The sequence below is a fragment of the Chanodichthys erythropterus genome, chromosome 12 (assembly GCF_024489055.1).
Source record: "Chanodichthys erythropterus isolate Z2021 chromosome 12, ASM2448905v1, whole genome shotgun sequence".
Lineage (NCBI taxonomy): Eukaryota > Metazoa > Chordata > Actinopteri > Cypriniformes > Xenocyprididae > Chanodichthys > Chanodichthys erythropterus.
Genome location: NC_090232.1, coordinates 30,639,097 through 30,666,384, shown reverse-complemented (window position 1 = coordinate 30,666,384; position 27,288 = coordinate 30,639,097). Strand labels below are relative to the sequence as shown.

General features: G+C 39.5%; 1 protein-coding gene across 8 annotated transcripts in view; it reads left to right on the top strand.

The window, feature by feature from the left end:
- Window positions 1-1,017: 1,017 nt before the first annotated feature.
- Window positions 1,018-27,288, top strand: part of znf827 (zinc finger protein 827) — a 77,859-nt gene continuing 51,588 nt past the window's right edge. For 5 of the 8 annotated variants that reach the window (XR_010896583.1, XR_010896582.1, XM_067402643.1 and 2 more), the window contains exons 1-4: window positions 15,983-16,452; window positions 21,383-22,594; window positions 25,029-25,201; window positions 25,832-26,330. Coding sequence is in view for 6 of the 8 variants with exons in the window: in XM_067402643.1 (XP_067258744.1) it covers window positions 16,167-16,452; window positions 21,383-22,594; window positions 25,029-25,201; window positions 25,832-26,330 (2,170 nt within the window). In the remaining 2 variants the exon portion in view is untranslated. Of the gene's footprint in view, window positions 1,435-15,982; window positions 16,453-21,382; window positions 22,595-25,028; window positions 25,202-25,831; window positions 26,331-27,288 lie in introns of those variants that run through there. The other 3 variants (XM_067402644.1, XM_067402642.1, XM_067402645.1) reach the window with 2 other exon arrangements.

Genomic DNA, 27,288 nt, shown 5'->3' with positions numbered 1-27,288 from the left:
CATAATAATAAATAAATATATATTTTTTAATAATCTAAAATTAGAAAATATTATTAATTGCAAATTTGGTAACACTTTATAATAAGGTCATATGATTAAATGTTAGTTCATGCATAAATAACATGAACTAACAACACATAATACAATTTTTGTTACAGTATTTGTTATAATTTAAATGCTAGCCAGAACTTTTATCATTTATAAATAAAAGTATGATACTATAATAATAATAATAATAATAATAATAATAATAATATATTATTATTATTATTATTATTATTATTATTACAGTATCATACTTATATATATATATATATATATATATATATATATATATATATATATAAATATAAAAATGGGAAAAATATGATAATTAACTGTACATTTTCTAACACCTTAAAATAAGGTCCTATTATTTCACATTAATTAATGCATTAATAACAATGGGCAATGCATTTGTTACAGTATTTGTTAATCATTGTGAATGTTATTTAATGCAAATCAAACTGTTCACTGTTAGTTTATGTTAGATCAGCACCATTAAATAATAATATAAACAACTTTTAGTAAATGTAAGTGTTAAAAAAAGTAAATGAACAAGAATAATGGCAATATAAGGATTTATCATTGCTAGTTCACGATAACTAATACTAATGTTAACAAACTGATCCTTACTGTAAAGTGTTACTGTAAATCAAACATTTAAATGCGTGGCACTACATTAAACTTAAAACGAATTGTTCCGATTTGGGGGTTTCTGTAAACTCAAGATTCATTGAAACGTGCATAAAAATAATTTATGAAAAAAAATAAAAATGTTTATTAATTGTATTATTTATTATATTATTACATTATGTTGAAAAAAGTGTTTTTTTGTGTGTAGAATATTTTTTCAATCCATTTAAATATGTATCAGCCAGAATCCATTTTGTATATGAATATATAAAAAAAATCCGCGGTCAGTCAAGTATACACCCTGAAAGCTTGGGGGCACCTTGTCCCTTTCTCGTCGCTGTGTCGGGCGAGCTCCTCTCTCTGTGAGTGAGTGAGTGAGTGTGTGTGTGTGTGCGTGTGCGCGCGAGTGTGTGTGTGAGTGTGTGTGTGTGTGTGTGTGTGTGTGTGCTCTGCTGTTGCTGCCCTTTGATCCCTGCATTAGTGTTAGTTAGGGGCTCGGAGACACACACTTACAGAGAGCAGCCATAGTCAAGACACGGCAACAACAACAGCACCTCCTCCTCTACTCTTCCCTGTTCCCAACAATACACTTAACCGAGGACAGCCAGGTGCACGACAAGTCCCTGCCATCAGGCTCCCTCGCTAAATTTCAATGGGAAAAGACCTTTTTTCTTCTTATCCCTAAACAAGAAGGAGAATGTGATAAAAGGGGGAAAATGCCAAGGAGGAAACAGGAGCAACCCAAGCGCCTGCCTTCACGTAAGTCATTTTCTTGTTCGGCGCGATTTTAGCGCGTCTCCGTGTGTTTTGCGCAGTAGTTTAGGGTTAAAGAGGTGAAACAGACAAAGGCACGGCGGAGGTTATTTCTCCTTTTTTAGGTCTGTGCTAGGCAGCCATGTTGGCGATGAGGGGGCTAGCGGAGCGAGCGCACTAGCGGTGCCTTTAATTGCAGATAATCGATAAAGGTCCCGTTCCGCCTAAAGGTTGCGGCCAGTAAAGCTCGCGTTATCGCTGCTTATTTGGCGCTTATGGTCGCGCGTCTTTTCTTATATGTGTCCGTGCGAGCGAGGCAGAGACGCGCGGAAGGGAAAGGGGAGGATCTGAGGATCTGGCCGCAATAAAATGAAGGGTCAGTCGGATCAGACTGAGAGCCAGACTCAGCCTTCCATCCGTGCCCCTGCCTTTACTTAGCTCCAGCGCTATCTAGCAGCAGCCCGCAACTTAAAAATGCGCCCTAAAACACGCTCGTACAACTTTCCGCCTTCCGCGGTCGTATGTGTGAGTGTGTGTGTGTGCGCGACTTTTTTCTTTCGTTTGTCGAGCGAGATTTTTTTAAGCTGAGGTATTTTCTTCCACCCCTCCCAGTTCAGTGGGGTTCATGTCTGCAGGCTGCCTGTGTCAAAGCCATGGTCGGTCACCTGAAGTTCAGGGTTTTTTCCTTCCTCATGCAGCCATTCATTGCAGACAATCTGCGATCAATAACGCACAAAGGCGAGAACGCGTTTTTCTCTCGCTTCGACGGAAATGTTGCGGCTTCCGCTGCTTTGCACGGGTTGCGCTTGGAATTACTAATCGCGATATTTGTTCATTTGACCCTGTGTAGCTGGATGTTAACATTGTGCTTTTATCAGCTCGCTAATAACGGCTGTAGTTGCGTGTGCCGGCCGCTAGAGGGGACATGATGTAGAGTGTGGAAAACATCGATCAGAGGAATTGGCGAAATGTGGCACGGTGGCGCTTTAAGTGCACGAAAGCAAGCGCTCGTAATGCATCTCTATGTGTGGTGCCATTCACCAGCGAAACGGCGCCTTTTGGGACTTTTTTGAAAGTCAGAGATCATTTCTTTTGCTCTCTGGAATGTTCTGCTTGCATTTGAGCTGCGTTGCATTGAAAAATGCTCTCTTCTTAACGCCATAACATGTTTGTTTACATTCATTTAACTCATGCTGTTCATTTCTGCTAGGTTTTAAGAGCTTAGCTCGATTTTCTTCAAAAGTTATTACTTTAGACATACTTTGATTTGACTTAAAATAAAATCAAAGTAAACTTTTGTGTGTGTGTGGTTTTAGTGAATTACTTCACAGTGTAACAAAATGTACTTGGCAGTTATGTTTTATGAAATTATTATTTTTTTTAAAAAAATTGAAACTCCTATATAAACCTAATGTATTATAATAATTGCTGCTTTTCTTTTCATACCATAATCTCTCAGTCATCAATGTTTATGAACTACATTATATATTGCCATTTGTCCCACTGCTGATTAATGCCGTATCAAAATCACCCACTCAGCAAAAGCTCATCTGAAGTTTGGTGGCGCCCCACGCAGCCCTCTCATTCATCCACGGAGGAGTGATGTCACATTTCATTACTTTCTGTTTGCGTTCATTGTGATTTAACACCTGTGAGCTGAGAGGCGTATGACTAGAACTAAATTTATCTCATTTGCTCATGATTACTACACACTGCCTTAAAAAGTTAAAAATACGAGTCCAGGACAGTGGAATTGTTGTGCTGAAACCGCTTGTTTGCTCTTTCAAAAAGTTTTGTGCCTGGCATCTGGTGTTTTTCTTTTCTCTGAGCGTTTCTATGTAAAGGCTATGACATATCCTTTTTCCAAGTGTATCTTTCACTTCCCTTTCTTAAGAATACATAGCTGAGTTCAGGACAGTTTGCGTCATAATGTGCAGGGGTCAAGACTTGCAAGAGGGCATTAAGGCCTTGATGCAGTCAGATGATCTTCTTGACAGTTAAATATGACCTTTGGCTTTAGTGCTACAATGAAAAACCACTGGGATTACAAAACCATGGCCTTTATAACACTGATGCACACTCCTTTTTCCAGAATTCATATATTTTGTTCAAACTGCAGGTCACAGTTCACCAAACTTCCTGTAAATTAATCGCGAGAAGGGAGCCTAGGTTAAAACGCTCCTGCCTCGTTAAGCAGTTTTCGTCGGATTTCCACTCCGAGGTGGTGGAGGTCGACTGAGGTTACCTCTTTTTCTCCTTTTCTGCTGTTCTTTGTCTTACTCGCAGGCTTCCATTTTGTGCAAGTATATAGCCCGTATCATTCTTTCACCCTGACCTTTGCCATCAGCTAAAATGTCTCCCTATGGGAGCCGGCCATTTCCATTATACACACATGATCTTTAAGGTTATCTGCATTTGCAAATGGAGGAATTGGAGCATTGCACGGATTTCAGCTCTCCATTACAGACCGATGGCAGAGTGTGTGCGACTGGGTGGCTCTCCACCTTACCGTAATGGTGGGTCACTGGCTCCTTTCCACTCATCTATGATTATAATGACCTTGGCTGGGCCTGGGCTTGAAAACATTGGATTAAGGGGAAAGGAAAATGAGGGGAGGTTTCCATTTCGCTCTTGGCATCTGATTTGTAGGGAAAATCTGCCAAGAATACCCCCTCCTTCTCCTCCTCCTCCTCTTCTTTCTTCCCCCTGCCCCACCAACTTGATCAGGCTCTCTCACCGGTGTCTGCCCATTTGAGCTCAAGCGAATAATGATACACAGGCTTTCCTCTCAGAAATGAATTAAAGGGCAGGGGAAGGGTGGTGGATGCTCTCCTGAACAAGTGCTTATACAGAAAGGGGCTTCAGCCAGGCATACTGAACCAGAACATTTAGATTAATTTGGCTAGCTGGATCGGCTGGCTTTCATCACAGGTGTAGTCTAGCTGTGAGTGCTCAGTCAAAGGCACTGTGGTGACATAATTAAGACAATTCTTGTACTCGGCTCGATGATTGTAACGGACTAGGCTCATCAAGTGGGAGATTCATGTGTAATGTATTATTAAAGAATTTGCATCTTGCATATGACCAGCCACAAAGTAACCTGGTTTCACCTGTGATAGCGTTTTACATTTTTTGAGAGCCAACAGACAAATGGTCTTGAAACCAAGCTCAAAGATCAATAGTAATGATGGGAATGATCACTTGCTCTGTTGAATGATCACTTGCTTTATTGGGTTAGAGCTATATCTTACTTTTTTCCTTTTTTTTCTTTTTCTTTTTCTTTCTTGCTTTGACAAGGTTTTGACAGCATTATAAGAATGACTTGGATAGCCTTGATAGCATCAGTAAGGATTAGAAGCCACTCAGTAACATTTTCATATGTGTGTGTGCGTTTTTGTGATTTATGAGGGCACAAATTTGTATAATGACATGGGTATTACACTGGTATTACGACGTAAACATGAAATATGAGGACATTTCATGAGTTCTCATATTTAAAATAGCTTTAAAAACATACTAAACAAAGTTAAAAATGTAAAAATGCAGAATGTTTTCTGTGATGGGTAGGTTTAAGGGTAGGGTAGTGTAGGGGGAGAGAATGTACAGTATAAAAACCATTATGCCGATGGAATTTCCTCACTAAGATAGCAAAACAAACCTGTGTGTGTGAAAAATTTATAATATTTAAAGCTGCTGCCCATAACTTTTTCAGGTTAAAAATGATCCAAAATCAAGTACATATCCAGCCTGTGTTTTCCAATTCACAACGGTAGGCGTGTAATAATGTTTTCTAATTCGGGTGGTACTGGTAGGTTTCCACGAGAAATTCGAGCATACAGCATTTTCTCACAGCAGCTGGAATAATTAAACGTATCATTTTGATGGCGGATTGTATGGTATGACAAATGGACAATTAGAGATTAGACTGTACAGGTAACGTTAATACACACTAAATACACATAGGCACGCAATGCTGATGTTGTTGACATTAACAATTTGAGTAGTGTATAACAATAATTTACAGTATTTGATGTGATATGAGCTAAGATGTGATAGGGTCAGTAAGACTTTTTAAAAAAAATAAATTAATACTTTTGTTTAGCAAGGATGCATTTAGTTGATCAAACGTGATAGTAAAGACTTTTACATTGTTACAAAAATTCAATTTCAATTCAGTGCTTTTATTTTAAACTTTATATTCATTAAAGAATCCTGAAAAAATATGTCACGGTTTCCACAAAAACATTAAGCAGCACAGCCATTTTTGATGATAATACGAAATGTTTCGTGAGCAACGGATCATCATATTAGAAAGATTTGATGCTGAAAATTCAGCTTTGCCATCACAGGAATAAATTATATTTTATAATATAAAAAGATTGTTTTTTTAATCAAAATTTCTGTATTTTGATCAAATAAATGCAGCATTGGTGTGCACAAGATCATTTTTCAAAAAGATATTTTAAAAATCTTACCGACCCCAAACTTTTGAATAATTAGTGTAAGTTTAAACATTTACATTAAAATTTTTAATTTAAAATGTATAAATTTGTAAATGCATCAGTGAAAACATTGGTAGCGCACGAAGCAGAAAAAAAATCCTTGTGTTTTTATCCTGAACCTGCCCATCTATTTTTCAAAGCCCATGCTCACTTGTTAATATTTTTTTCCATAACTATGGGACACACCTTTTGTCTGTATGCTACATGAAGCACTGTAGACTCTGAAGTTCCGAACACAATGTTTTACCCACCCAAGTCTCAATCAAAGCCCGTGTGGAATAAAAGTGCCTATGCTGGGTAACGATTTTCCGCATGTTGACAAGTCACAACATGGAGATCTACAGCTCGGAGAGCAGCCCTTTGGCTAGTGGCGGCCCAGCACTGAGTAATAACCAGCTCATAGCAGGCATTCTGTTGGCAGTTGTTCATAAGGAACAGCTCGCTGGTTCAGCTGGGGAAAGGGTGGGGGGAGCTGCTGGAGAGCTTCAGGCACTTTCCTGTGTTGTTCTACCACACAAGTGCATCCATCCCCTCCAGGACAGACCTTTAACAGGCTGCTAACACTGGGCCACACCGCACGAGGGATCGAACAGACAGGTCTGACGCAGGCCCGGGCTGCAGAGCTATGCCAAACTGTGATTTGATTTATGAGTCAGTACTCTGGGTCTGTCTTAAGATGAGATGAGGCTTACTGGGCAGAATCAAAGAGCAGTCTGTTCAGCTGACAGGGAATGAGAAGAGGCAAGCCGCTGTCATTTTTTTAAAACTGGTTTTGAATTGTCATATTTTAGAGGAGGCCTCGGAAAGGAGGAGGTCAGTAATATCTGGAGAAAGCTATACGTTAGTATTCCCATTCATCTGAATGGCTGCTGTTTGGCTGGCATGTGACACCCCCCCCCCCCCCCCCATTCTGGACCTGCTTGCTGCCATCTTTGCTCATTGTGGTACGTTTTTAGCACCAGTTGCCTGAGCGGTAAACACCACATGCCTCATCATTCTAGAGCCACAGAAAACTGATGACTAGAGCTGCATGATTTAGTCAAAAAATCATATTCAGATTGTTTTCTCAACTACTGCGAAATAAAGTCTGTAGCATGAACCTCTGTAATTTATTTTACAGTGTCCGTTACATGTTACATGGAGTTACTATAGTAATAACTATGCATAATTACATGCAACTAACCCTACAACAAACCTAACCCTAAACATAACCCTATAGTAAGTACATATAGTTAATTAATATTACTCAGTACTTAAATGTATAATTACACTGTAACAAGGACAGCTTAAAATAAAGTGTTACCATAACCTCTCGTTTCCTGCTAAATAAAAGCATAGATAAATACATTATAACAAAGTTACAAATAATGTAAGGTCTACCTCTAGTATTCATGTACAGAAATGTAACAATCAGGCCTAAATGTAAAATAACACATGGTGTTTACTGTATAAATTGAACATTGATTAATCAGGTATTTATAGGCTGCTGTCACTTTAAAACCGAATGCATGGATCCAATATAATGATACACATCCGATTTCTTTCTTAAAGACCCCCTGTGGTGAAAATCAAGTTTTTAATGTTGTTTATATGTCTGTTTGGTGTTTTTATTATGCTTTAAGACAAATCATGTGACATATCAATTAAGACATATCAATTTGTTGACATATTCATAAGTCAACAACAGCATTGCTGAGTTTTTTCTCCTTAAAACTGCAATAAACCAAAGACAGTTTCAAAACACGGTTTGAAATCGCCCTTGTTCTCTACGTCACAAATATGTTTTAACCAATCCCGTCAATGTGCTGGACGGCTTTAGCATATCATTAACTAAGCTGTGAAGCAGGGGAGTCTCGAGAAGTCAGGTTATCCTGGTAAATAAAAAATTCCGGTATAATCGGGTACATTTAGCAATATAGCGGGAGAATTATGTACAAACCCGATTCCAAAAAAGTTGGGGACTGAGGAGTTGCTCAAGTTTAGGAATAGGAATGTTGTCCCATTCTTGTCTAATACAGGCTTCTAGTTGCTCACTCAACTGTCTTAGGTCTTCTTTGTCGCATCTTCCTCTTTATGATGCACCAAATGTTTTCTATGGGTGAAAGATCTGGACTGCAGGCTGGCCATTTCAGTACCCGGATCCTCCTTCTACACAGCCATGATGTTGTAATTGATGCAGTATGTGGTCTGGCATTGTCATGTTGGAAAATGCAAGGTCTTCCTGAAAGAGACAACATCTGGATTAGAGCATATGTTTTTCTAGAACTTGGATATACCTTTCAGCATTGATGGTGCCTTTCCATATGTGTAAGCTGCCTATGCAACACACACTCATGCAACCCCATACCATCAGAGATGCAGGCTTCTGAACTGAGCGCTGATAACAACTTGGGTTGTCCTTGTCCTCTTTAGTCCGGATGACATGGCGTCCCAGTTTTCCAAAAAGAACTTCAAATTTTGATTCGTCTGACCACAGAACAGTTTTCCACTTTGCCACAGTCCATTTTAAATGAGCCTTGGCCAACAGAAAACGGATCTGGATCATGTTTAGATATGGCTTCTTTTTTTACCTATAGAGTTTTAGATCACAGGCATCCAGTATGGTTTTCCTGCCTTGACCCTTGCGCACAGAGATTGTTCCAGATTCTCTGAATCTATGGATGATATTTTGCACTGTAGATGATGATAACTTCAAACTCTTTGCAATTTTTCTCTGAGAAACTCCACTATTGCTCCACTATTTTTCGCCGCAGCATTGGGGAATTGGTGATCCTCTGCCCATTCCCTTTTTTGGAATCGGGTTTGTTTATGATGTATATAACAGTGTTATAATGAACTACTCCACTGACATTCTAAGTTGTTCAAAGCGTTTCTAAGGATACTGATTTTTAGAAGGCAGACTGAGATGAGATGGTGAACTGGAACATGGTTTGTGTAACATTAGCAACACATTATTAGCTGTTTGTTAACATAGTGAAGCAAAAGGCTAATCACATTAATTACCATTATGTGTCCGACATTGTTCACTCCGTTTATGAATCAGTTTCTGTTTCAAACATATATGGCTGAATTACACAGTATTTCCACTTGCCATTGTGCAGCGTTTACTACAGTGGATCAGGTATTCTGAGCTCATGTGATCGAGTGGAGGCGGGACTGTTGCATAATTTGCATATTCATGGTTCTGTGCATACTAAATGGAGCAAGGGTGTAGAGTTACATTCAAGCTATTTTAAGACATAAAGAATTTTTTTTCACAGGTAAAAACATTGAAATATTTAATTTTGTTGATCAAAACAGGGGGACTTTAACTGGTTACATTCACTTAAGACAAAACCGACTGTGTTTACAAGAATACTTCCCGAGACGGGTATTTTGACATAATTTTGTGTGTATGTGTTCATTCAAGCACCTCTCTGTGTTTGCGGCCATGTGCACAGAAAACACAGTGTGAGTACTGCATTGAGTTCTCTTTTACCTCTTTTGCTGGAATTGTTTAAAATTGCTTGAATTTGTAAACTGGCAAGATAAATCACATGCAAATGATAAACTTTCACTCTATGATGGTTAAACTTTGCAATTAATCTATGAATCACATGCGTGCCAAACTGTGGGACCTGGTCCATGTTGTCAACCTTTCTCACTCATTGTGATAACTGACCGATGCCACTCCCACACAATACATTCATCAAAGTAGCCGGAGCAACTTTTCCCTATTTACGGATATAACGAGTGACGTATTTACGCAATTTCCCACAAAAACCAGGGTAAGTAAAAAAAACTCGTTATGGAAGAAGGATTTATGAAGTATTGTTTAAATCATTATTTAGATTTTGTTACTTTGAACAAAAAAAGTAACATAGTGTATCTTTAATTTTTACACTATAGTGGTAATATTACAGTAGTGCTATATTTCTGTCTTAATTTCTTGACTGTCACTGCTTGACATGAACTTTTTATTGCATGTTTATTGTCTAGTTGACAGTAGCTTTAACACATTTCTCATTATTTTGTGTGAAGTGTACTGCAAGCTGTGCTGAACTTACACCCTACGTGTGCTCCATGTGTAGTATAAATAAAGTGCAATTTATTTATTTTTAATCACAGCGCATACAGACTATAAACAGCTTTTTGTTGTTTTTAGTCATTGATTATTTTGGTTTGCCGCAATATTTTGAGTTCTTGATTAGAAGTTTCTTGAAGCTATGAGGTTGGCTATACCAGTTTTTTTTTAAATTATTTTTCATACCAAGTGAAGTAAAGAAGAATGGAGTGGACTTTTGTATTCTACCTTGAAATGGACTGGCTACCTTTATTGAGTGTGTTCAGCTTTAATAGATTGTCTCCAATCCCAATCAGCTGTGTTGGGGCTACTTGATGTTTTTTTCTTTTCTTTTCTTTTCTTGTTGTGATTGGGGAGGCTGATTCCATACCAACAAAGTAGTGCCAAAAATCCCAATTTTGGCTCAGCTTGACAATTTACTCTCACAGTTATGTGACGATCATAATCATAGTAATTACACAACAAAAATAATTATGGTAATTACTATCGTTGTGATCATTAGCATCAAGAGACTTTGGGACACCAATGTATTTTCGAAACGGAACTTGTTATATTTATATTCTTGTCGGGATCAGTACGCAGACTTTAAATGTGAAAATTATGTTAATATATATTCGAAATTCTGTCAAATTCTATTTTCTTCCATCCCCAAGAAAGTGTGCTTTTGAAAAGTGTGTGGTTTGAAATTTTGGTATTCTCCAAGCATAAGGCTAGCTTCACCTCTGTCATGTCTGTAAGACAGACTACACTGTCCAGCACAGAACATAAGCATGTTAATGAGTTTAACTATCAGACTAGCAGCTGTGCTCCAAAGGTTTTTCTGGAGACGAGACTGTTTTATAGCTGAGAAGATTAAAAGTGCCAGGAAGGAAACAGACACAGAGTAGTGGCACCCTGAGGTATTGACAGCCTCCAAGGGAAACGGTATATCATCGGCAAGTGTAGAGGTGTTTGGCTGCTTTACAAAGGCGAGATATTATATTCATGATGTGAAGTCATCTCTGTGAAAGCTATTGTCACTATGTCTTACACTGATTTACAAGGCTTAAAACGTAGGTGAGTGTCTGAGACCTGCTCAGCCCCTCATGTAAAAAATGTCCTTCGCATTTGCAGATGACTTCACAGTATGTTTGATTACTCCCGACCTTGATGCAAAGCTCCGGTATTCATGTTTAGTTGTTATGATGAGGTCGGGAGCTGTTTACTATTGGTCTGGAGAGCCTACCCTTAGCTGGATGTTGGAGGGATGCAAAGGTAGTACCTGTTCTTTCACTGTTAAAGCTTGTTACATGCACTAAGCTAATGTTTTGAGTGAAAAAAAAAAAAAAAATCTATGCTTTCACTTGCTTTAATCCCTCTCTATTCTAGCTTATGCTACTCTAAGCAATGTCTGAAACTTGTATTGTGAGCACTTCTTGTGTCTGTTTTCCACTTCATGACAAATCGCTTCTTATATTCCTCACTTGTAAGTCGCTTTGGATAAAAGCAGAGATGCACCGATTGCAATTTTATTGGCCGATTCCGATTTCCGATTTTTTGTTAGTGTGATCTGCCGATTCTGATTTTCTTGCTAAGGTTTTCTTGCTAAGAACTATAATTTGACAAACAAAAATCTACTTTTCTTCAATGCAAAGTTTTATTTTCATTAAAAAAAAAAAAAAAAACACAAGTAAAAAGTCAGTAATAAAATATAAACAGCTTAAATAAATGCAATAGAATAAAGAGAGCTATGAAACTAAGTTTTTCAGGTTAACTGGGTTTTTATTCAGGTAAGAAATACTACAGAATTTAAAGTAATCAAATGTAAAATAACACATTCAGTGTTATTTTACATTGGTTACCTTAATTTCTGCAGTCTTTTTTGTAAATATTAATACAGATCACTTCTTACCATTAAAGTTATAAAACGTATTCAGTCAAGAGCAGAAAGTGATTTTCTTTGTCTTTTGTTCTTTGATTAACATGACAGACAGCAGCAGGAATATTGGACTGCTGTACCTTTAAGAGTTTATGAACAGTGTTCAGCAAACCCAATACTGTTACACACGACATGGGTTCACTTTCTTAGCTATTTAACGATTCAAAACTGACTGTGTTTATCTGAATACTCGCCAAGATTGCCTGTGCCACTGGTAAAAAAATGGATCGGCTCAGAATCGGTAAGAAGTGAGACAGATCAGCCATGTAAATCTCATTTGTTTAAAAGACCACAGTCGAAAAACAGGCAAATCTCAACATAACACCGACTGTTACGTAACAGTCGGGATCATTAACATGTACGCCCCCAATATTTGCATATGCCAGCTCATGTTCAAGGCATTAGACAAGGGCAACCAGTATTAACGTCTGGATCTGTGCACAGCTGAATCATCAGTCTAGGTATGCAAGCAAGAACAATAGGGAAAAATGGCAGATGGAGCGATAATAACTGACATGATCCATGATTACATGGTATTTTTAGTGATATTTGTGAATTATGAATGGAGCATGCGATTTAAAGGGGCCGCAGCCTGAATCAGTGCATAGTTAATGATGCCCCAAAATAGGCAGTTAAAAAAGTTTATTTAAAAAAAATCTATGGGGTATTTTGAGCTGAAACTTCACAGACACATTCAGGGGACACCTTAGACTTATATTACATCTTGTAAAAACTGGTTCTAGGGCACCTTTAAGTTTCATTGATGTAGTTATGTAACCCTTAAAGAACACTGTCTATTAAAAGTTCTTGAGTGCATGTCAAAATGAGTTGCTGCATGCCAGTAATGGTAGCTTTTAGTAGAGATGCACAATTTATCAGTAACAATATTTTTTTAATGTATCAATATTGTCTCATATTATATATTTATTGATGCATGCTAATTTCTCTATTTTAAAACTTACTACTTGTACTTGTACTTACATAATAATAACAGTAAATTATACATAATTACAAGTAACTAACCCTAAACCAAACCCTAACTGTAACTCCATAGTAAGTACATATAGTTAGTTAATAGTACTCAGTACTTTTTTTTTTTTGTGTAAGTACAATGTAACTTAATTGTAAAATTCAATGTTCAGAATACTCAAATGTTTTGAGGTAATAAGTTTCCTTAAATGATTTAAGTAAACTTTTTTTTAAATGAGTAGAACTTAAAATCTTTGTGACAAGTGGGGCGGGGCCAGGAGCCATGGAAGCGGAGCAAGACCAGTGTGGTGCACAGGTGTCTCTCATTAACAATCACGTCACCAGCATCCCTTCACTACCACAGTTTTCAGCCTCTTCCCACTCATCATAATGTTAATTACATAAAGTTAATTTACATAAACATCACAATCAGATCTTGGTTAAATGTTAGATAGCAAATAACACATGCTATTATAACTATCAAAGAGACTGTCATTATATACTTGCATGTATATAATCAAACAACATATAGTATATGTGGTCTTAAAAGTTTTGCAGCCTATCCTCAACCTAACCACAGGCTCTACTCTTCACCACAATGGTAACTCTACAAAACTAACATAACAGAGCCCCCTATAAATCCCAACATAACACAACATTAAACACTAACTTCTTGTGTCTTCTTATATGTTAATCTTGTGCAAAAACACACAAAACACTTAATTGCAACATTTATTTTTCTTATACATTCTGACGCAAAGCATGCTGAGAATTAGAAATCTGCTGCAACTCAATAGTATTAAGTTCAGCTTACTACAATCAAATCTTGAGTTCATGCAACTTTTTTCTAATGAAGTACAATGAACTTTCATTATGATTTGAGTGAAACAAACTAATTTCATTTAATTAATTGCACAGTTCGGTTTTACAGTATGTTATAAACCGGAAATCATTTAAAAATTTAAAATAATCACAATAAAATGCTTACTAAAACGATGAAATATTCTATTTGTTTACCTGGTTGTTGTGTGACCATTAACAGACATGTTTGTGAAATGCGTTGTTAAATTATTAAAATATTAACTTGAAGTCTCAGGGAGTACTTCAGATAAATATTTTAGGTCAAAGAGGTTTGACTGACAAGAAAGTTTGGGAATCCCTGCTGTATAATGCCAGAATTAATTTAAAATGGTTGATTTTAATGTTTAGTGTTTCATCTTTATTTTATTTAGGTAAAATATTTGTGAAGTTTATGTTCATTTTGTTTGTTTTTTAACTTGTTTTGCCCTGTCTGCCTGCCCGTCTATAGTCACTAGTTGGTTTCCTTGGTTACTGATTATTTTACACACCTGTTACAGTTTCTGTTGATTAGCTTCCCTTGAGTATTTCAGCCTTCACCTCTCAGTTCTATGTTCGGTGTTAAACATCAATGTTTTACATGGTTGTTTTTACTGTGATTACTATTCCCATTATCTCCTGCGTGATCCTGGCTGGATTTGTGATTAAAGACTGTATTATTGATATTTCTTCATCATGCACTCATTGCAAGCACCCATTTGTGACAATATAGGCCATTTATTGACCATAACATTAAAATAATTATCCCTGCATCCTTATTTTTTAGCGTGTTTCAGTGTTATTTTAATATTATATAGTATATTTGTTATATATTTTTCAATATTTCTATTTAGCTTTCATTTAGTTTCATTTTAGTACTTCAACTTAAACATTTCATTTAAGTTGTGTTTCAGTTAGTCATTTTTTCATCTAATATTTATAATATCAGCTTTTTTTTTATCAATTATTGTTGGCCTATATCAGTATCAGTAGTACTATTTCAATATCGGTGCAGTCCTCATTTTATGCGCCGCTATTGATTGGCTGTGTTGTAATCTGAATGAGTTGTTTTACTGGATGGTGTTGATTCAGAATATAATTCTTCTGTTTGCTCCGCTGCAGATCTTTATGCATTTCTTCATTATGGTTTTATAGATTAGCCCAAATACTCTCTATAAAGAAGTTCTCATTTGGCATGCACAGTGGACTGTCTTTTCTTTATTCCTCTCTCACTCGCACTCGTACAGGCACAGTTTACCCTTGTCATCATTTAGTCGTCTTCCATGCAGAGACTTTTAAACGAAGCACTAAGGTTAGGCACAAAATGTTGGCTCGATGTGCTCTACAAAGGCACAGTTATGGTTGTCATAGTGATCATATTTTTTGCAATCATTTGTCACCCAGATACTGTAGGGTTGAAGTAGAAGCACCTGGTTACACTGACGTGAAGCGAATGAAAGGGGAGAGGTGAACAACAGTTCCCGTTTACTCTTTTGACACAGCACGTTTTCAGTCATATGTGGGTGTCGTCGACGTTATCTTGCTCGTACGTCTCTACCTTCGGAAAAGCGAGATGGCTATCGCAGTGACAAAGAGCACTAGGACCGAACAATGCAACGCTAACCATCGGCCGCCCCGGCCACCGTTTAACATGGAGATTGGAAAAGGAATCAGCTCTCTCTCCTCCAGGACCTGCATGTAAATGAGGTTAGCCTCTCCTGCTGTGCCACCGCTCTATCCCCCACTCTCCTCTCCAGCTATAATGGCTGCAAAACTGCCACCCCCATTCTTCAGGAAGAAACCGGGACCAATCCTGATTAGTGCCCTTGTCTTGAGTGACAGGCTTGGATCCAAGCAGGCAGTGCCGTGGGCGCCACTGCCAAGCTGCTGTCAACCCGGTATCACTGTAAAAAAGCCATCCCTTTTCTTCAACCCCCCCCCCCAGCCGCACACATACCTCCTCCACTCTCTCTCACACCCCCTCATATTCTCTCTCTCTTTCTCTCTGTCTTTCTGGGTGGCTGGCTAGTCAAGCTTGGCTGCATCCCTCGCCTGAGCTACTGGGACAAAGTGTGATTTACAGTAGTTGGAGAGTTTCCCTGTCAGCTCTAACCTGTGTGCATGCTGTCTATCTGAGTAGGCGGCAGTAATGCTGTAGCAACAGCATATTGTGGTGTAAGCGTCATAGCACCTAGTTGAATCCACCCCTGCTTCCTGTCCCTGTGGTACGTACACAGAGCCTTACTTATTATCTTATGTTTTTGTGACTGTGCGGGCACAACGAGCCATCCATTTTCCTTTCATTCCAGCGATTTGTTTTCCTGCTGTAAATATAAGATCTTCAAGCCCGTTGAGCTCTGGGCTCTATGCCCCACTTTTGTGCCCTTAAAGAAACATCACTGAAGTGTACGGTGGATCCCATTAATTAGCATCTCACGGTTGACTATGAATGCCCAGATCTTCCAACTTTTTGATGGTACTTCTGAGATTACTAGTTCAAGCTCTGTCTGTTTTTTTTTTTTTTTGTGCGTGTGTGTTCGGTCTCTATAAATGGAAGTTGGGGGAAATAAACAAGAGTGCAAAAGGGCGCTTCATCTACAAAGAGGAATTTCAGAGGTCTGGAAGCCAACACTGTCTCAGTCTCTTCCAAGAACACATCTCCTTCCTGTTTCACCTCTGGCATCATGCCCATCATGCCCACAGACTGCTGAGGCCATGTGGAAAACACACAGATGGTAATATGTAGTATACTTATGTGCTAATACATGCTGATGAAGGCCTGTGCTAATGTGGAATACCGTAGGCGACCGATTTATTTAATAAGAGTGTCGGATGCACAGGATCAAAGTCAATATAAATCACATGACAAAGTATAATAATTTTTTTGTATGCAAGTGTTATACAAAGTAGACTATATTGTAGCTTCTTTTCATCTGTGTTCTATTTGACTGTTGCAAGTAAGGCTTTTACGATTACTCTAAATGACAGATGTTTAGGCAGTACATGGACAAACAGTGTCAGCTGTGTGGAGAACTTCACTTTGCATTTGAAAAATAATGCAATAATGTAAGGCACAGTTGAGCAAAAAATTGCTCAGCCCCAGTTAATAAAAACTTTGTTTTCCTACAGAGTATATTCATACAAACTCTTACACATACATATACATGTTCAGGTTTTTTGTTTGTTTGTTTGTTTTTCATTTGTTTTGTGTTTTATTGGATGGGATTGATATCTTAAAATTTCAGTAATTTCATGTCTTATGTGATCAGTTAGATAGTAGGGTTGAGTACACAATTGGTCACGACTCAATACATTGTGATGCTTCATATCATAACTGTATTGCAATTGAGAGAGAGGCTTAGCATTTCAGTGAGAGAGAGAATGAATCCGTGGTGTCAGTTTTAATCTCTCATGCTGTTCCCTTCACTTTCCCCATTACCATAGAAGTGGCTCAGACCGCACCGAGAAACCTTGCCAGTGTATGCTTATTTAGACTTCCTGCTACTTCATTAATTGAACTGTAGGAATTGATATGAATGAACATTGAAGAAGGATCGATACGAGAACCTTGAGTATCATGCAATGTCATGAGAAAATTAATTTTTTATAAAGATTTGCAGAATCTTAGTTTTGCCTTGACTGATTGCCCATTTTCTTAAAGGCATAGACTGATCATCACGAGAGCCCCTAATTAACAGAATTACTTCCCACCTCTGGTTTCTGTGTTAGTCACTCGTGACGACGTGTAGCTGGTGGCGGTAGCACTGCGTCCTTCCCACCATATTGTCGGCCGGCGGCTAATAAGGTAGCACTGACCGGTGGACGGGCTCATTAGCATCGCCTGCGGCCGTGGCAACCCCCGCCAGGGCCCAGTCGGACACTTAATTACCGGCACCACTTTTTATCTCCCCTCCAAAACCCAGCCCCCCACCCCTCGAACGCCACCGGCACTTGCTTCTGCAATCCACAGAGAATGCTGGGAAACTATAGATGCCAAAGTGGTGGTTAGTTAGCCCGTAACATTCAATAGCCAGGCTCACTGTGAGGCACTGCAATATCTCTGATAGAGTTAAAGCCATTCGACCCGAGCCTCTCATGCGAGACTGCGCGAGTGTGTCTTTTCATTGGCATCAGTGGAATATTGATGACTCCACCCAGGCTTAATCGACTAATGGCCTCTCCCTCTCTCCTTCACTCTGCTGAAGCAGCCACCCTCCCACCCAGCACAGCCTTTCTGTGCCCTTTCTGCGACCTCTGGGTCAGGCAGGCCGATTTTTATGCCCGGCTGAGTCGCAGAATAGCCTCAGTGTATTGGTAGGCAACCTTACGCAAGTCATGTGGTTGCTGGCCCTAATAGAGAAAGCTCCCAGCCTCTTCCTCGGCCTTTTGATTTTTGCTTCTCACGGCTGAGATGTTGTGGAATTAACTGTATAGCTGCCAGATGGCTGTTGTTCAAGTGCATTTTGAGAAATATAGGCTACAATTACACAATCTATGTATTGTGACAAAGAACAAAACAGAATTAACATTCCTTAAGATGTTTTCGAAGTCTATTTGTATTACAGAGAATGAAGTGTAATATTCTGAACAAAATTCTCTATAGAGAAATATGGTAAAATACACATTCCTTAAAGAGAAAAAGGATAATTCACACTCATATCTTTCCAAATAGGATTTTATTTGATTTATTTATTATTTTGGTATAAATTATGAAGTTGGTTTTTCTTTTCAGTTCATTCAAATGTATTTATTTATTTTTTGGAAGCTGAAGTGCGCTACCATTCAAAAGTTGAAAAGTAAGATTTTTTAAAGTTTTTCAAAGAAGAATATTCGCAAAGAATATTCATTTTGTTCACCAAGGCTGCATTTATTTGATCAAAAACACAGTACTATACTACAATACAGTAATATTATTACAATAGAATTTAAATCACTGTTTTTATTTGAATCAATTTTAAAATTTAATTTATTCCGGTGATGGCAAAGCTAAATATGCTGATTTGATGCTCAAGAAACATTTCTTATTATTATCAATGTTGAATACAGTTGTGCTTAATGTTTTTGTGGAAAACATTATTCTTCTTTTTATTTTCTATTCTTTTTTTTATCCTTAGTTTAAAGTTCAAAATAGTGTGCATGTGTATCAACTAAACAGAGAACAATTGAGAAATTAACACAATAATTTTAAATTAGCATTTAAAAAAAAATACTTATATCAAATTTGTGCAGGAAATAACATTTTATGAGATGTGTAGTGGAATTATAAAGAAAAATCCTTTACATTTACAGAAAAATGATTAAATAATTGTACTAGAGTTACCATGTCCAAAAGAGGGCATTTGTATGAGTTTCTAAAGAAAATACCTGTTAACACTTAGATTGTGGTTTTGTTTTTCTTTGTCATCTATAATCTTGTGATATTTAAGCCTCCCTGCAGCTTTTAATGGTTTTCCCCTTTTTTTATAATGTGATAACATTATATGCAGATTACACTGTAGCATGTAGGCTATATCCAAACCTTTTTTTAAAGCACTTCTGTTTTAAACCACTATTCTAGAGCATGCGATCATTATTTGTTTTATATTTTATATTTACTAAATTGGCTATGAGAAATCTGTCTGGCGAGTAGGCTAAAAAGTTAATTTCAGAGCCTGAATGTAACACTTTTCTTTCTTTCTGTGTTTTGTTGAGGTTATGATTTGCATTTAGCACTTGTGGTTGCAGGGTTGTAGGGTCATGTCCACAGCAGCAAACAATCATAAGCACAGTTTAGCCTCAAGAGAGACGAGCACCAAGTCTCAGTGTGAGTGACTGCTAACAGATCTGGACCACAGTGCCTCCCGCAGCTGTTTTTCTGGCTACACAAATTCATGCTCACCATTATGCCATTAAACGAACCTCTCAAAGGCAGACAGCCAGTATCTTGTCCCTTGTCCCAAACTGTCAGGCTTGTTGCTATGCGATAGCATTGTTGCCGTTGCAGCTAACTACCAGGGTTTTGTTCCGCTTTTTCAAGCCACATATGAGTGTGTATGTGCGTGTGTGTGCATTTCAGAGGCAGGGGGTTGTTTCAGACAAAGCCATGCGGAACTGGGGCCCGATCCGTGACCTTGGGAAATGTCAGGCCGCCCACGGAGTGGCTTGCCTGTGTCTGCCTCTCCGGTGCAGCTAGGAACAAAAGTGGCGGGGCGTAGCACAACCTAGCACAACCTAGCTTAACCTAGCGTGGTGAGAGCAGAGTTCAGTTCGAGTTTCTGCTACTGCCTCAGAGACCTCTGGTCAGCAATCTAGCCATTTCTCACTAACAACATTATGGCCATTACTGCCCGTCCTCCCTGGTGTCACATGGAAATGGGTCATGCCTCACATGCTTCACTGTTTTGCTCAGGTGACTGAGAGCTCAGTCTGTGAAACGCCCCAATGATGTGCTTCAAGCACTCAAACCTTTAGCATTGAGGTACGGGAAGTCATAAGGACACTTGCATGCACATCAATGTGTGTGTGTCTGGTTTATATCTTATTTTCTTTTATTTTCCAAGTGATAAAGCATGCTCTGCTGCATTGTCGGAATTGTGGTGCATGGTAGCATGGGGTCGTGGCGGTTGCCACCCCTCTGGACCAAAGTAAGCAGTGCTGGCCAGATGTGTGTTGACTGTAATGATCCCTACGGGTCGACGGGATACCGTTGCCTGGCAACGTCTTTTTCTTTCCCCTGTAAACAGAAAGCTTACTCGCCAGGCTTATGTTGGGGTCGGCAAGGTGAGACCAGCCTTTATGTGTGCGAGCAAAAGGCGAAGAAAAGATGCTCAAATGAATTTTTTACAGATCATATTTCGATGTCACAAGCCCCCAGTCCTTTTTCCTGCTGTCTTCGGGACTGGTTCTCTTGCACTCTCACTGAGGTGTGAGGATTTAATTTGGTCAAGTGAACAGAAAGAAAAAACCCTCACATGATAAGTTTTGACATCCTCCCTCATCTAGGCTTGTTGCTTTCTGACATGCTCTTGTGGAGGGATTGTTAATATGTATCAGGAATATTCACATTCTTTGTTCGCCCTTGTCTGGCAAGCTGTAATGTTTTGCTTATGAATATTGATACATGAAGTGTATATTAATGACCCTTGGTGACCTTAACCCTATCCTTATTGGCTCCCTTGTGGTATCTGCAGGCTCATGAATATTAATCCAGTTCTGTAACCTCCATTACCCTAATCTTTGCTGTCTTGCCTCCCGGAAGGGCCTGTCACCATGGTAACCCTTTTACTAGACTCCTGTAGACCCTAGAAAAAAATATGGTTGAAAAAAGATTAGAAAGCAAGTTATTCCTCCATGACTTGTGAGGGATGCCTCAGATACTCATCAGGACAACTCTCAATTTTCATATCTTTTCAGAAAATATTTTTTTAGACCATCCATTTTGGTTCTAATGAGAAAAGTCAGTTGGAAAAGGTCAATCGATAGCTGTAAGGACAATACTGTCAGCATTTTGTCTTCACAGATTCTTCCTTCAGTGTTTACAATAATCCTGCCATCATATATATATATATATTTTAAAAAGATGCTTGTTTTAAAAAAAAAAAATACAAAAAAAAGGTAGTTAAATATTATCAGTTGTCTTTATGAAAAAGCATTTGAATAAATCATTTTTTCTTCTGTTTTTTACAGATGTGGACACGGTAGAGGATGGAGGGCCAGAGGGTGGGTCAGTGGAGGAGGACAGCTGGTTTGGAAATACCTCCGACAGCCCCTCTGAATCGTCCTACGGTGATGTGCAAGATGAGCTGCGGGTTTCCCCGGACAATGTTCCCCGACCAGACCACGACACTTCAGCCGAGAGCTCCCTGGGCTGCCCAACGCCAGTTCAGCGGGCCTCCCTGGAGCTGCTGGGGCTGGACAGTGGGGTCCTCTCGACCCAGGACACGCTGTCCTCAGTGGTGTCCTCTCTTTACGGAGACTCCAGCCAGGCCCTGGGCAAGCCCCTCAGCAGCAACCTGCGCCGTCTCCTAGAGGCTGGCTCACTGAAGCTAGAGGGAGGGGAGCTGACCGGGCGTGGAACGGGCAGAGGACCAGAGTCACCTCCGGTCAGCTTGGTACTATCTCCGTCTTCGCATCACGCACAACAGCTGAGTGCCTTGGCGAGGAGGCTGGCTAACAGCAGCAACAACAGCGGTAACTCAAACTCTGCATCACCCGCGTCTGTAGCAACTGTCAAGCAAGAGCCCTGTGACCCGTACGGCCCCAGCAACGGCCCTAACTCAGGCAGCAGTGGCTTTGTATGGGTAGGCGTTGCAGATAAATGGCCATCGGCTAGTTGCTCGGCACCCAGCGGCAGCAGCCTATCACCAGACTCGGCTATCCAGAAGTTAAAGGCAGCCGCCAACGCCGTGCTCCAAGACAAGAGCGCGGTGGCATCCTCCACTTCGGCGTCTTCATCCTCCTCTTCCTCCTCCTCATCCTCTTCAGTCACCTCCTCCTCAATGGCAGCCCTGGGCACTCGCTCTGATGACGCGGTGCGCTTTGAGCCGTTTGCTTCACCCTTCAGTCCACAGTCAGCTAGCTCCACGCTCGCTGCCCTCTCAAAGAAAGTGTCTGAAAGAAGTCAGCAGCAGGTGGGCTCATCTGAGCATCAACCCTCAGCTGGCTCCTTTCTCTCTCTGGTTTCCATGACCTCCTCAGCAGCTCTGCTAAAGGAGGTGGCTGCACGAGCAGCAGGGAATCTTCTAGCTGATAAGAAAGAGTCGGCATTAGTACTGGGAGCCTCCGAAGATGTCAAGCCCCTGTTAGACAGGAACCAGAAGGTGCCCACCCCAACCCAGGCCATGGATCTTTTGCTGCCATCAATCCCCAAGGGAAGGGCCAAGCCCAGCAGTCAAGCAGGTAACAGTTTGTTCCTAAAATAGAGACATGCCATTTTGTTAGGGTGTGTTTTTTGTGCTTTTGAGGGGAAATTGCAGGATATTTTGTAGGATAAATCACACTTAAATCACACTAGCTAAAAATGTTAATTCTGCAGTTATTGTCAAGAGGATTAGGGTTATATTCATTACGACGGAACGCTAATTCCTCTTATGCCACCCAGCAGCCAGACTCACCTTATGAGGCACACCTGAAGCCATTAAATGCAGAGTTCACCTTCCTACATCAGTGGAAGTGAAGAAAGTGAAGTGAAAGTAAAAGTGACGTTTAGCCAAGTATTGTGTCCCATACTCGGAATTAGTGCTCTGCATTTCACCCATCCAAGTGCACACACACACACAGCAGTGAGTATTGAACACACACACACTGTGAACACGCATCCAGAGCAGTGGGCAGACATTTTTGCTGCTGCGCCCGGGGAGTGATTGGGGGCTAGGTACCTTGCTTAAGGGCACCTCAGTTGTGGATAATGAGAGTGGAAGAGAGCACTGTTCATTCACTCCCCCCACCTACATTTCCTGCCAATACTGAGACTCTAACCTGCGACCTTCGGGTTACGAGTCTGACTCTTTAACCATAAGGCCACAACTGCCCCAAGACAAGTCTTTGCCAATTGTGTCCTCGCAAGTCTAGCAACCACTATATCTGAAAGCTTGTGTCACGGGCTAATTGGCCGCCATTCCCACAAACCACCACTCCTTGTTCCTCAGACCAGGAAGGGAGCACGCTGGACAGCTGGGCCCATGTCTCTACTTCGGCACTAAAGGCCTGTTCACAACATGGCGAATGTTCTGTGGAAAAATGTGGTGCGATAAACATTTTTATTTGAATGCACAGCTGTTTTGGTCACATGCCTAAAGACGCTGCTGTTGCAAAAAAACTAAGACTTGGTGGCACTCACAAACATAATTTTTGCTAAGTGAAAGTGAATAGCAGACAAAGAATCTGGAACTGATTCTCTTGGTCTCTGTATTTGGTGTTGTATGTGAAAATGTATCATGAGACAAATCTGAATCATCTTTACTCACCTTTAACCTGCTATCTAATTTTTTACATTTAATACTTTTTCAACAGTATTTATTTTTCAAGGTAACAGTGCCTAAATGTTTGATTATTACACCACTGAAGAATGCGCTGTGTAGTGATTTAGTAGTGCCATAAGGTCATGCTTCGTCTGCAAGAGGTTGGCTGGAGAATCTGGGAAAGGTCTGTTAGCACAGTGGGGGTTTGCTGGAGTTGGCGGCACGTTCCCAGACCTAGCTCATCTCCCGCGGATGTGCAGCCTGCCAAACGGAGGCCGGCAGTGTGTGTGCTCCCCATAGCCCGAACAGTCGGAGACCATCTCAGCAGATTCCCCCGGAATTTAGGTCAGGCTCCAGAGCCGGCACAACCATCAGAGTTTCCATTCAGCACAGGACCCGGGTTGAGCGTCTGAGATATGGCTGATCTTTTGCTAATTCTAGAACTTCTGTGGCTTGGAATCAGGATTGACCAAAAGGAGCTGCAGACACAGAGAATAATGTGTCACAATAAAAAGAGAGTTAAATATGTTATAATATGGTTATAATATGATAGATGGTATAATATGATAATATATTAAATTTAAATACTTAATAAGAACACCTCAATTAAAATCATAATTGAGTTTCACCTGGCTTGTGTTTATGTGTGTGAGATCTGTAAGATGGTCACACGAAGAGTATCTGTTCAGTAATGAAACAATTCTAAATGGACATAATATTTGTGAAACCAGCTAACAGCTCTTATTCCTTTCCTTTGATACCAAAGACCTTCAGTCATTTTACCTCACGAGTGGTTTCCACAGTGATCTCGCCGGGAGAGGTTGAGCCACAGATGGTGGTTTATTGTTGCAAATAGGCAGTCTCGAAGTTTTACACCCTGGGTCAATGAATGCCTGAGCGCGGTAATTTCACCAAACACTGATTACCAGATGTTTTTCGAGGAACACGACTGGAATACTTATGAAGCCATCCTGACAGGCCCTCATAGAATTTGTAATGCAATCATGCCAGCTTCTAATAAGACCAATTAAGCCCTAATGGACACCGGATATGGAGCCAACAACAATAATCGGCTTACTAAAAACATCCTTGTGTTTGGCTTCCTTTGTGAGGAGTCTTTGGCATTGATCGGTGTAATCATAACTCACAATTTTTATTTCATTTTTCACGAATAGATGCAAGGGTGACGAGTGAAAGGCTATTTAGCCTACTTGCTATTTGATGCCAAAGGGCTATCTAATAATGTGGCTTTGATGTCCAGCTAATGATTCTGTGTAAACACTAGAATACTGCACTAGAATACCCATTTCTGTGTTTGCAACAACACTGAATAATACATTTAAAATATACTTATTTATTTTTTTTTTTTGCAGGTTCTCCTGAGGATGGGGGAAAGCCCTTTCAGTGCCCAGTATGCGGTCTGGTCATCAAGAGAAAGAGCTACTGGAAGAGGCATATGGTGATCCACACGGGCTTAAAAAGCCACCAGTGTCCCCTCTGTCCCTTTCGCTGTGCTCGTAAAGACAATCTCAAATCCCACATGAAGGTGACTTCAATTGCTGAGAGCAGAAATGCTTGTGCCATAAATCATGACCAAATATCATAATGTCTCTAGGTGCAGATTTTTTTTAATGATACAAAATAATTAGGGCTGTCAATTCCTATTTTTAATCAAATAAATTACATGATGTGCCAAATAATGAAATTAATCACATTTAATGTGTTGTGCCAAATAATAAAATTAATCACATTTATAAATATTTGCAGAGAAAAGCCCCTAAATTAAGCTAATTCAAAGGAAATATATTATTGTGGCAGATTGAAAACATTGAATAGACATAAAAAGTGGCTTTAGAAGTCAATACATTATTTATTTAGATATTAGCCTACCATTGGCTTATAGCCCACAGCAATCAGAGGTAGCGAGCGGACATTCACACAGCACACTGACTTTTTTCTTTTCTTTTAAAGTGTTATTGCATTATTTAAAAAAAAAAATAAATAAATAAATCATACGTAATACATAAAAAATGTTAAGTAATTATAGAAATATAAAACTTTATATTCTCACTGCCACTCAAAATTAATTGTTAGAGAAGATGAGGATTCTTTTTTGCTATGCTTCCTGCTCATCTTTTCCACACGTTTATCTAATTTCTTCTGTTTCTCATCTCAGGTCCATCAGCACCAAGACCGAGGGGAGACCTTCCAATGTGAACTCTGCCCCTTTACATCCTCCCGCCACTTTAGCCTCAAGCTGCACATGCGTTGCCATCAGCACTTCCCTCGTCCTGACCTCAAAGTCAAAGAAGAACCCGGCACAGACACGGAGGAGGGCGAGGGCTTGCTCATGGGGGACGGTGGAGTCGCTGGCGATCAGGTCATGAACACAGATGCTTCCACGTCTCCCACTGTGAGCCAACCTGACGGTCGTTTGCTGGCCTCCCCCAATGAACCCTCAAACCACGTCCAGATCAAGGAGGAACCCCAGGAGAGGGATGTGTCTGTGATGTCTCCCTTTGCCCTGTGTAGGGAGCGACCCAGTAGCAGCAGTAGTTCTCTGGATCTGTCTGGGCTCAAATCCAGTCCACCAGGGCCTGGACCTACAGCTGCCTCGCTCTTCAGCCCGGATATCACCACCAAGACGGCTACGGACCTCCTCATGAAGCTCTCAGGTAAGATATCACAGTTAAACCACAATGTAAAAGGACAATGTGATGGCATTAGATGCTTGATTCTGATTGATTCATCCATAATTTCTTGCATTTAGGATTAATGAATTGGTAATGTAATTATGGGTTGGCAAAGGCGAGAAGTAGAATTCAGCTTGCTAGATGGGAATCCAAAGCCAAGATCCTGCAGGACTGTGTCTGCATGATTAATTCTTAACCCCAGTTACTACTCTACCATGGAGAGTCTTTTTATTATGGCTGCTACCATCTTGCTACCTAATCCTGTTTTATATATATATATATATATATATATATATATATATATATATATATATATATATATATATATATATATATCCTAAGAAAGGCAGTGAGTTTTTGATGCTATAGTACTTGCTGAAGGCATTACACATTAATTAAGCACCATTTTTCTTGGCACTGAGGATGCTTCTGAAAAGAACAGACAAATATGTTCCAGATTCACAGAAAAGTGACAGTAAAGACTTTTAAATTGTTTTCAAACAAATGCTTTTCTTTTGAACTTTTCTATTTATCAAAATATCTTGACAAAATGTATCATGGTTTTCACAAAAATACTGAGCAGCAGTTTTCAACAATGATAATAATTAGAGCACCATATCATTGCATAGAATGATTTCTGAAGGATCATGTGACTCAGAAGACTGGAGTAATGACTGCTGAAAATTCAGCTTGTCCATCATAGGAATAAATTGCATTTTAAAATATATCAAAAAAGCATAACATACTTTGACTACAAAAACATTACAAAATCTTAAGAATCCAAAAACCTTTGAATGATAGTGTGTATGTTAGTATTAATTTATGCAACTTGAAATTTTAGAAATATATTAATATATGTAGAAATTATCATTATTATGATCATTAACCTACATAAATAAATGCTGTTTGTTACGTCATGATACCTAATGTATTAACTAAC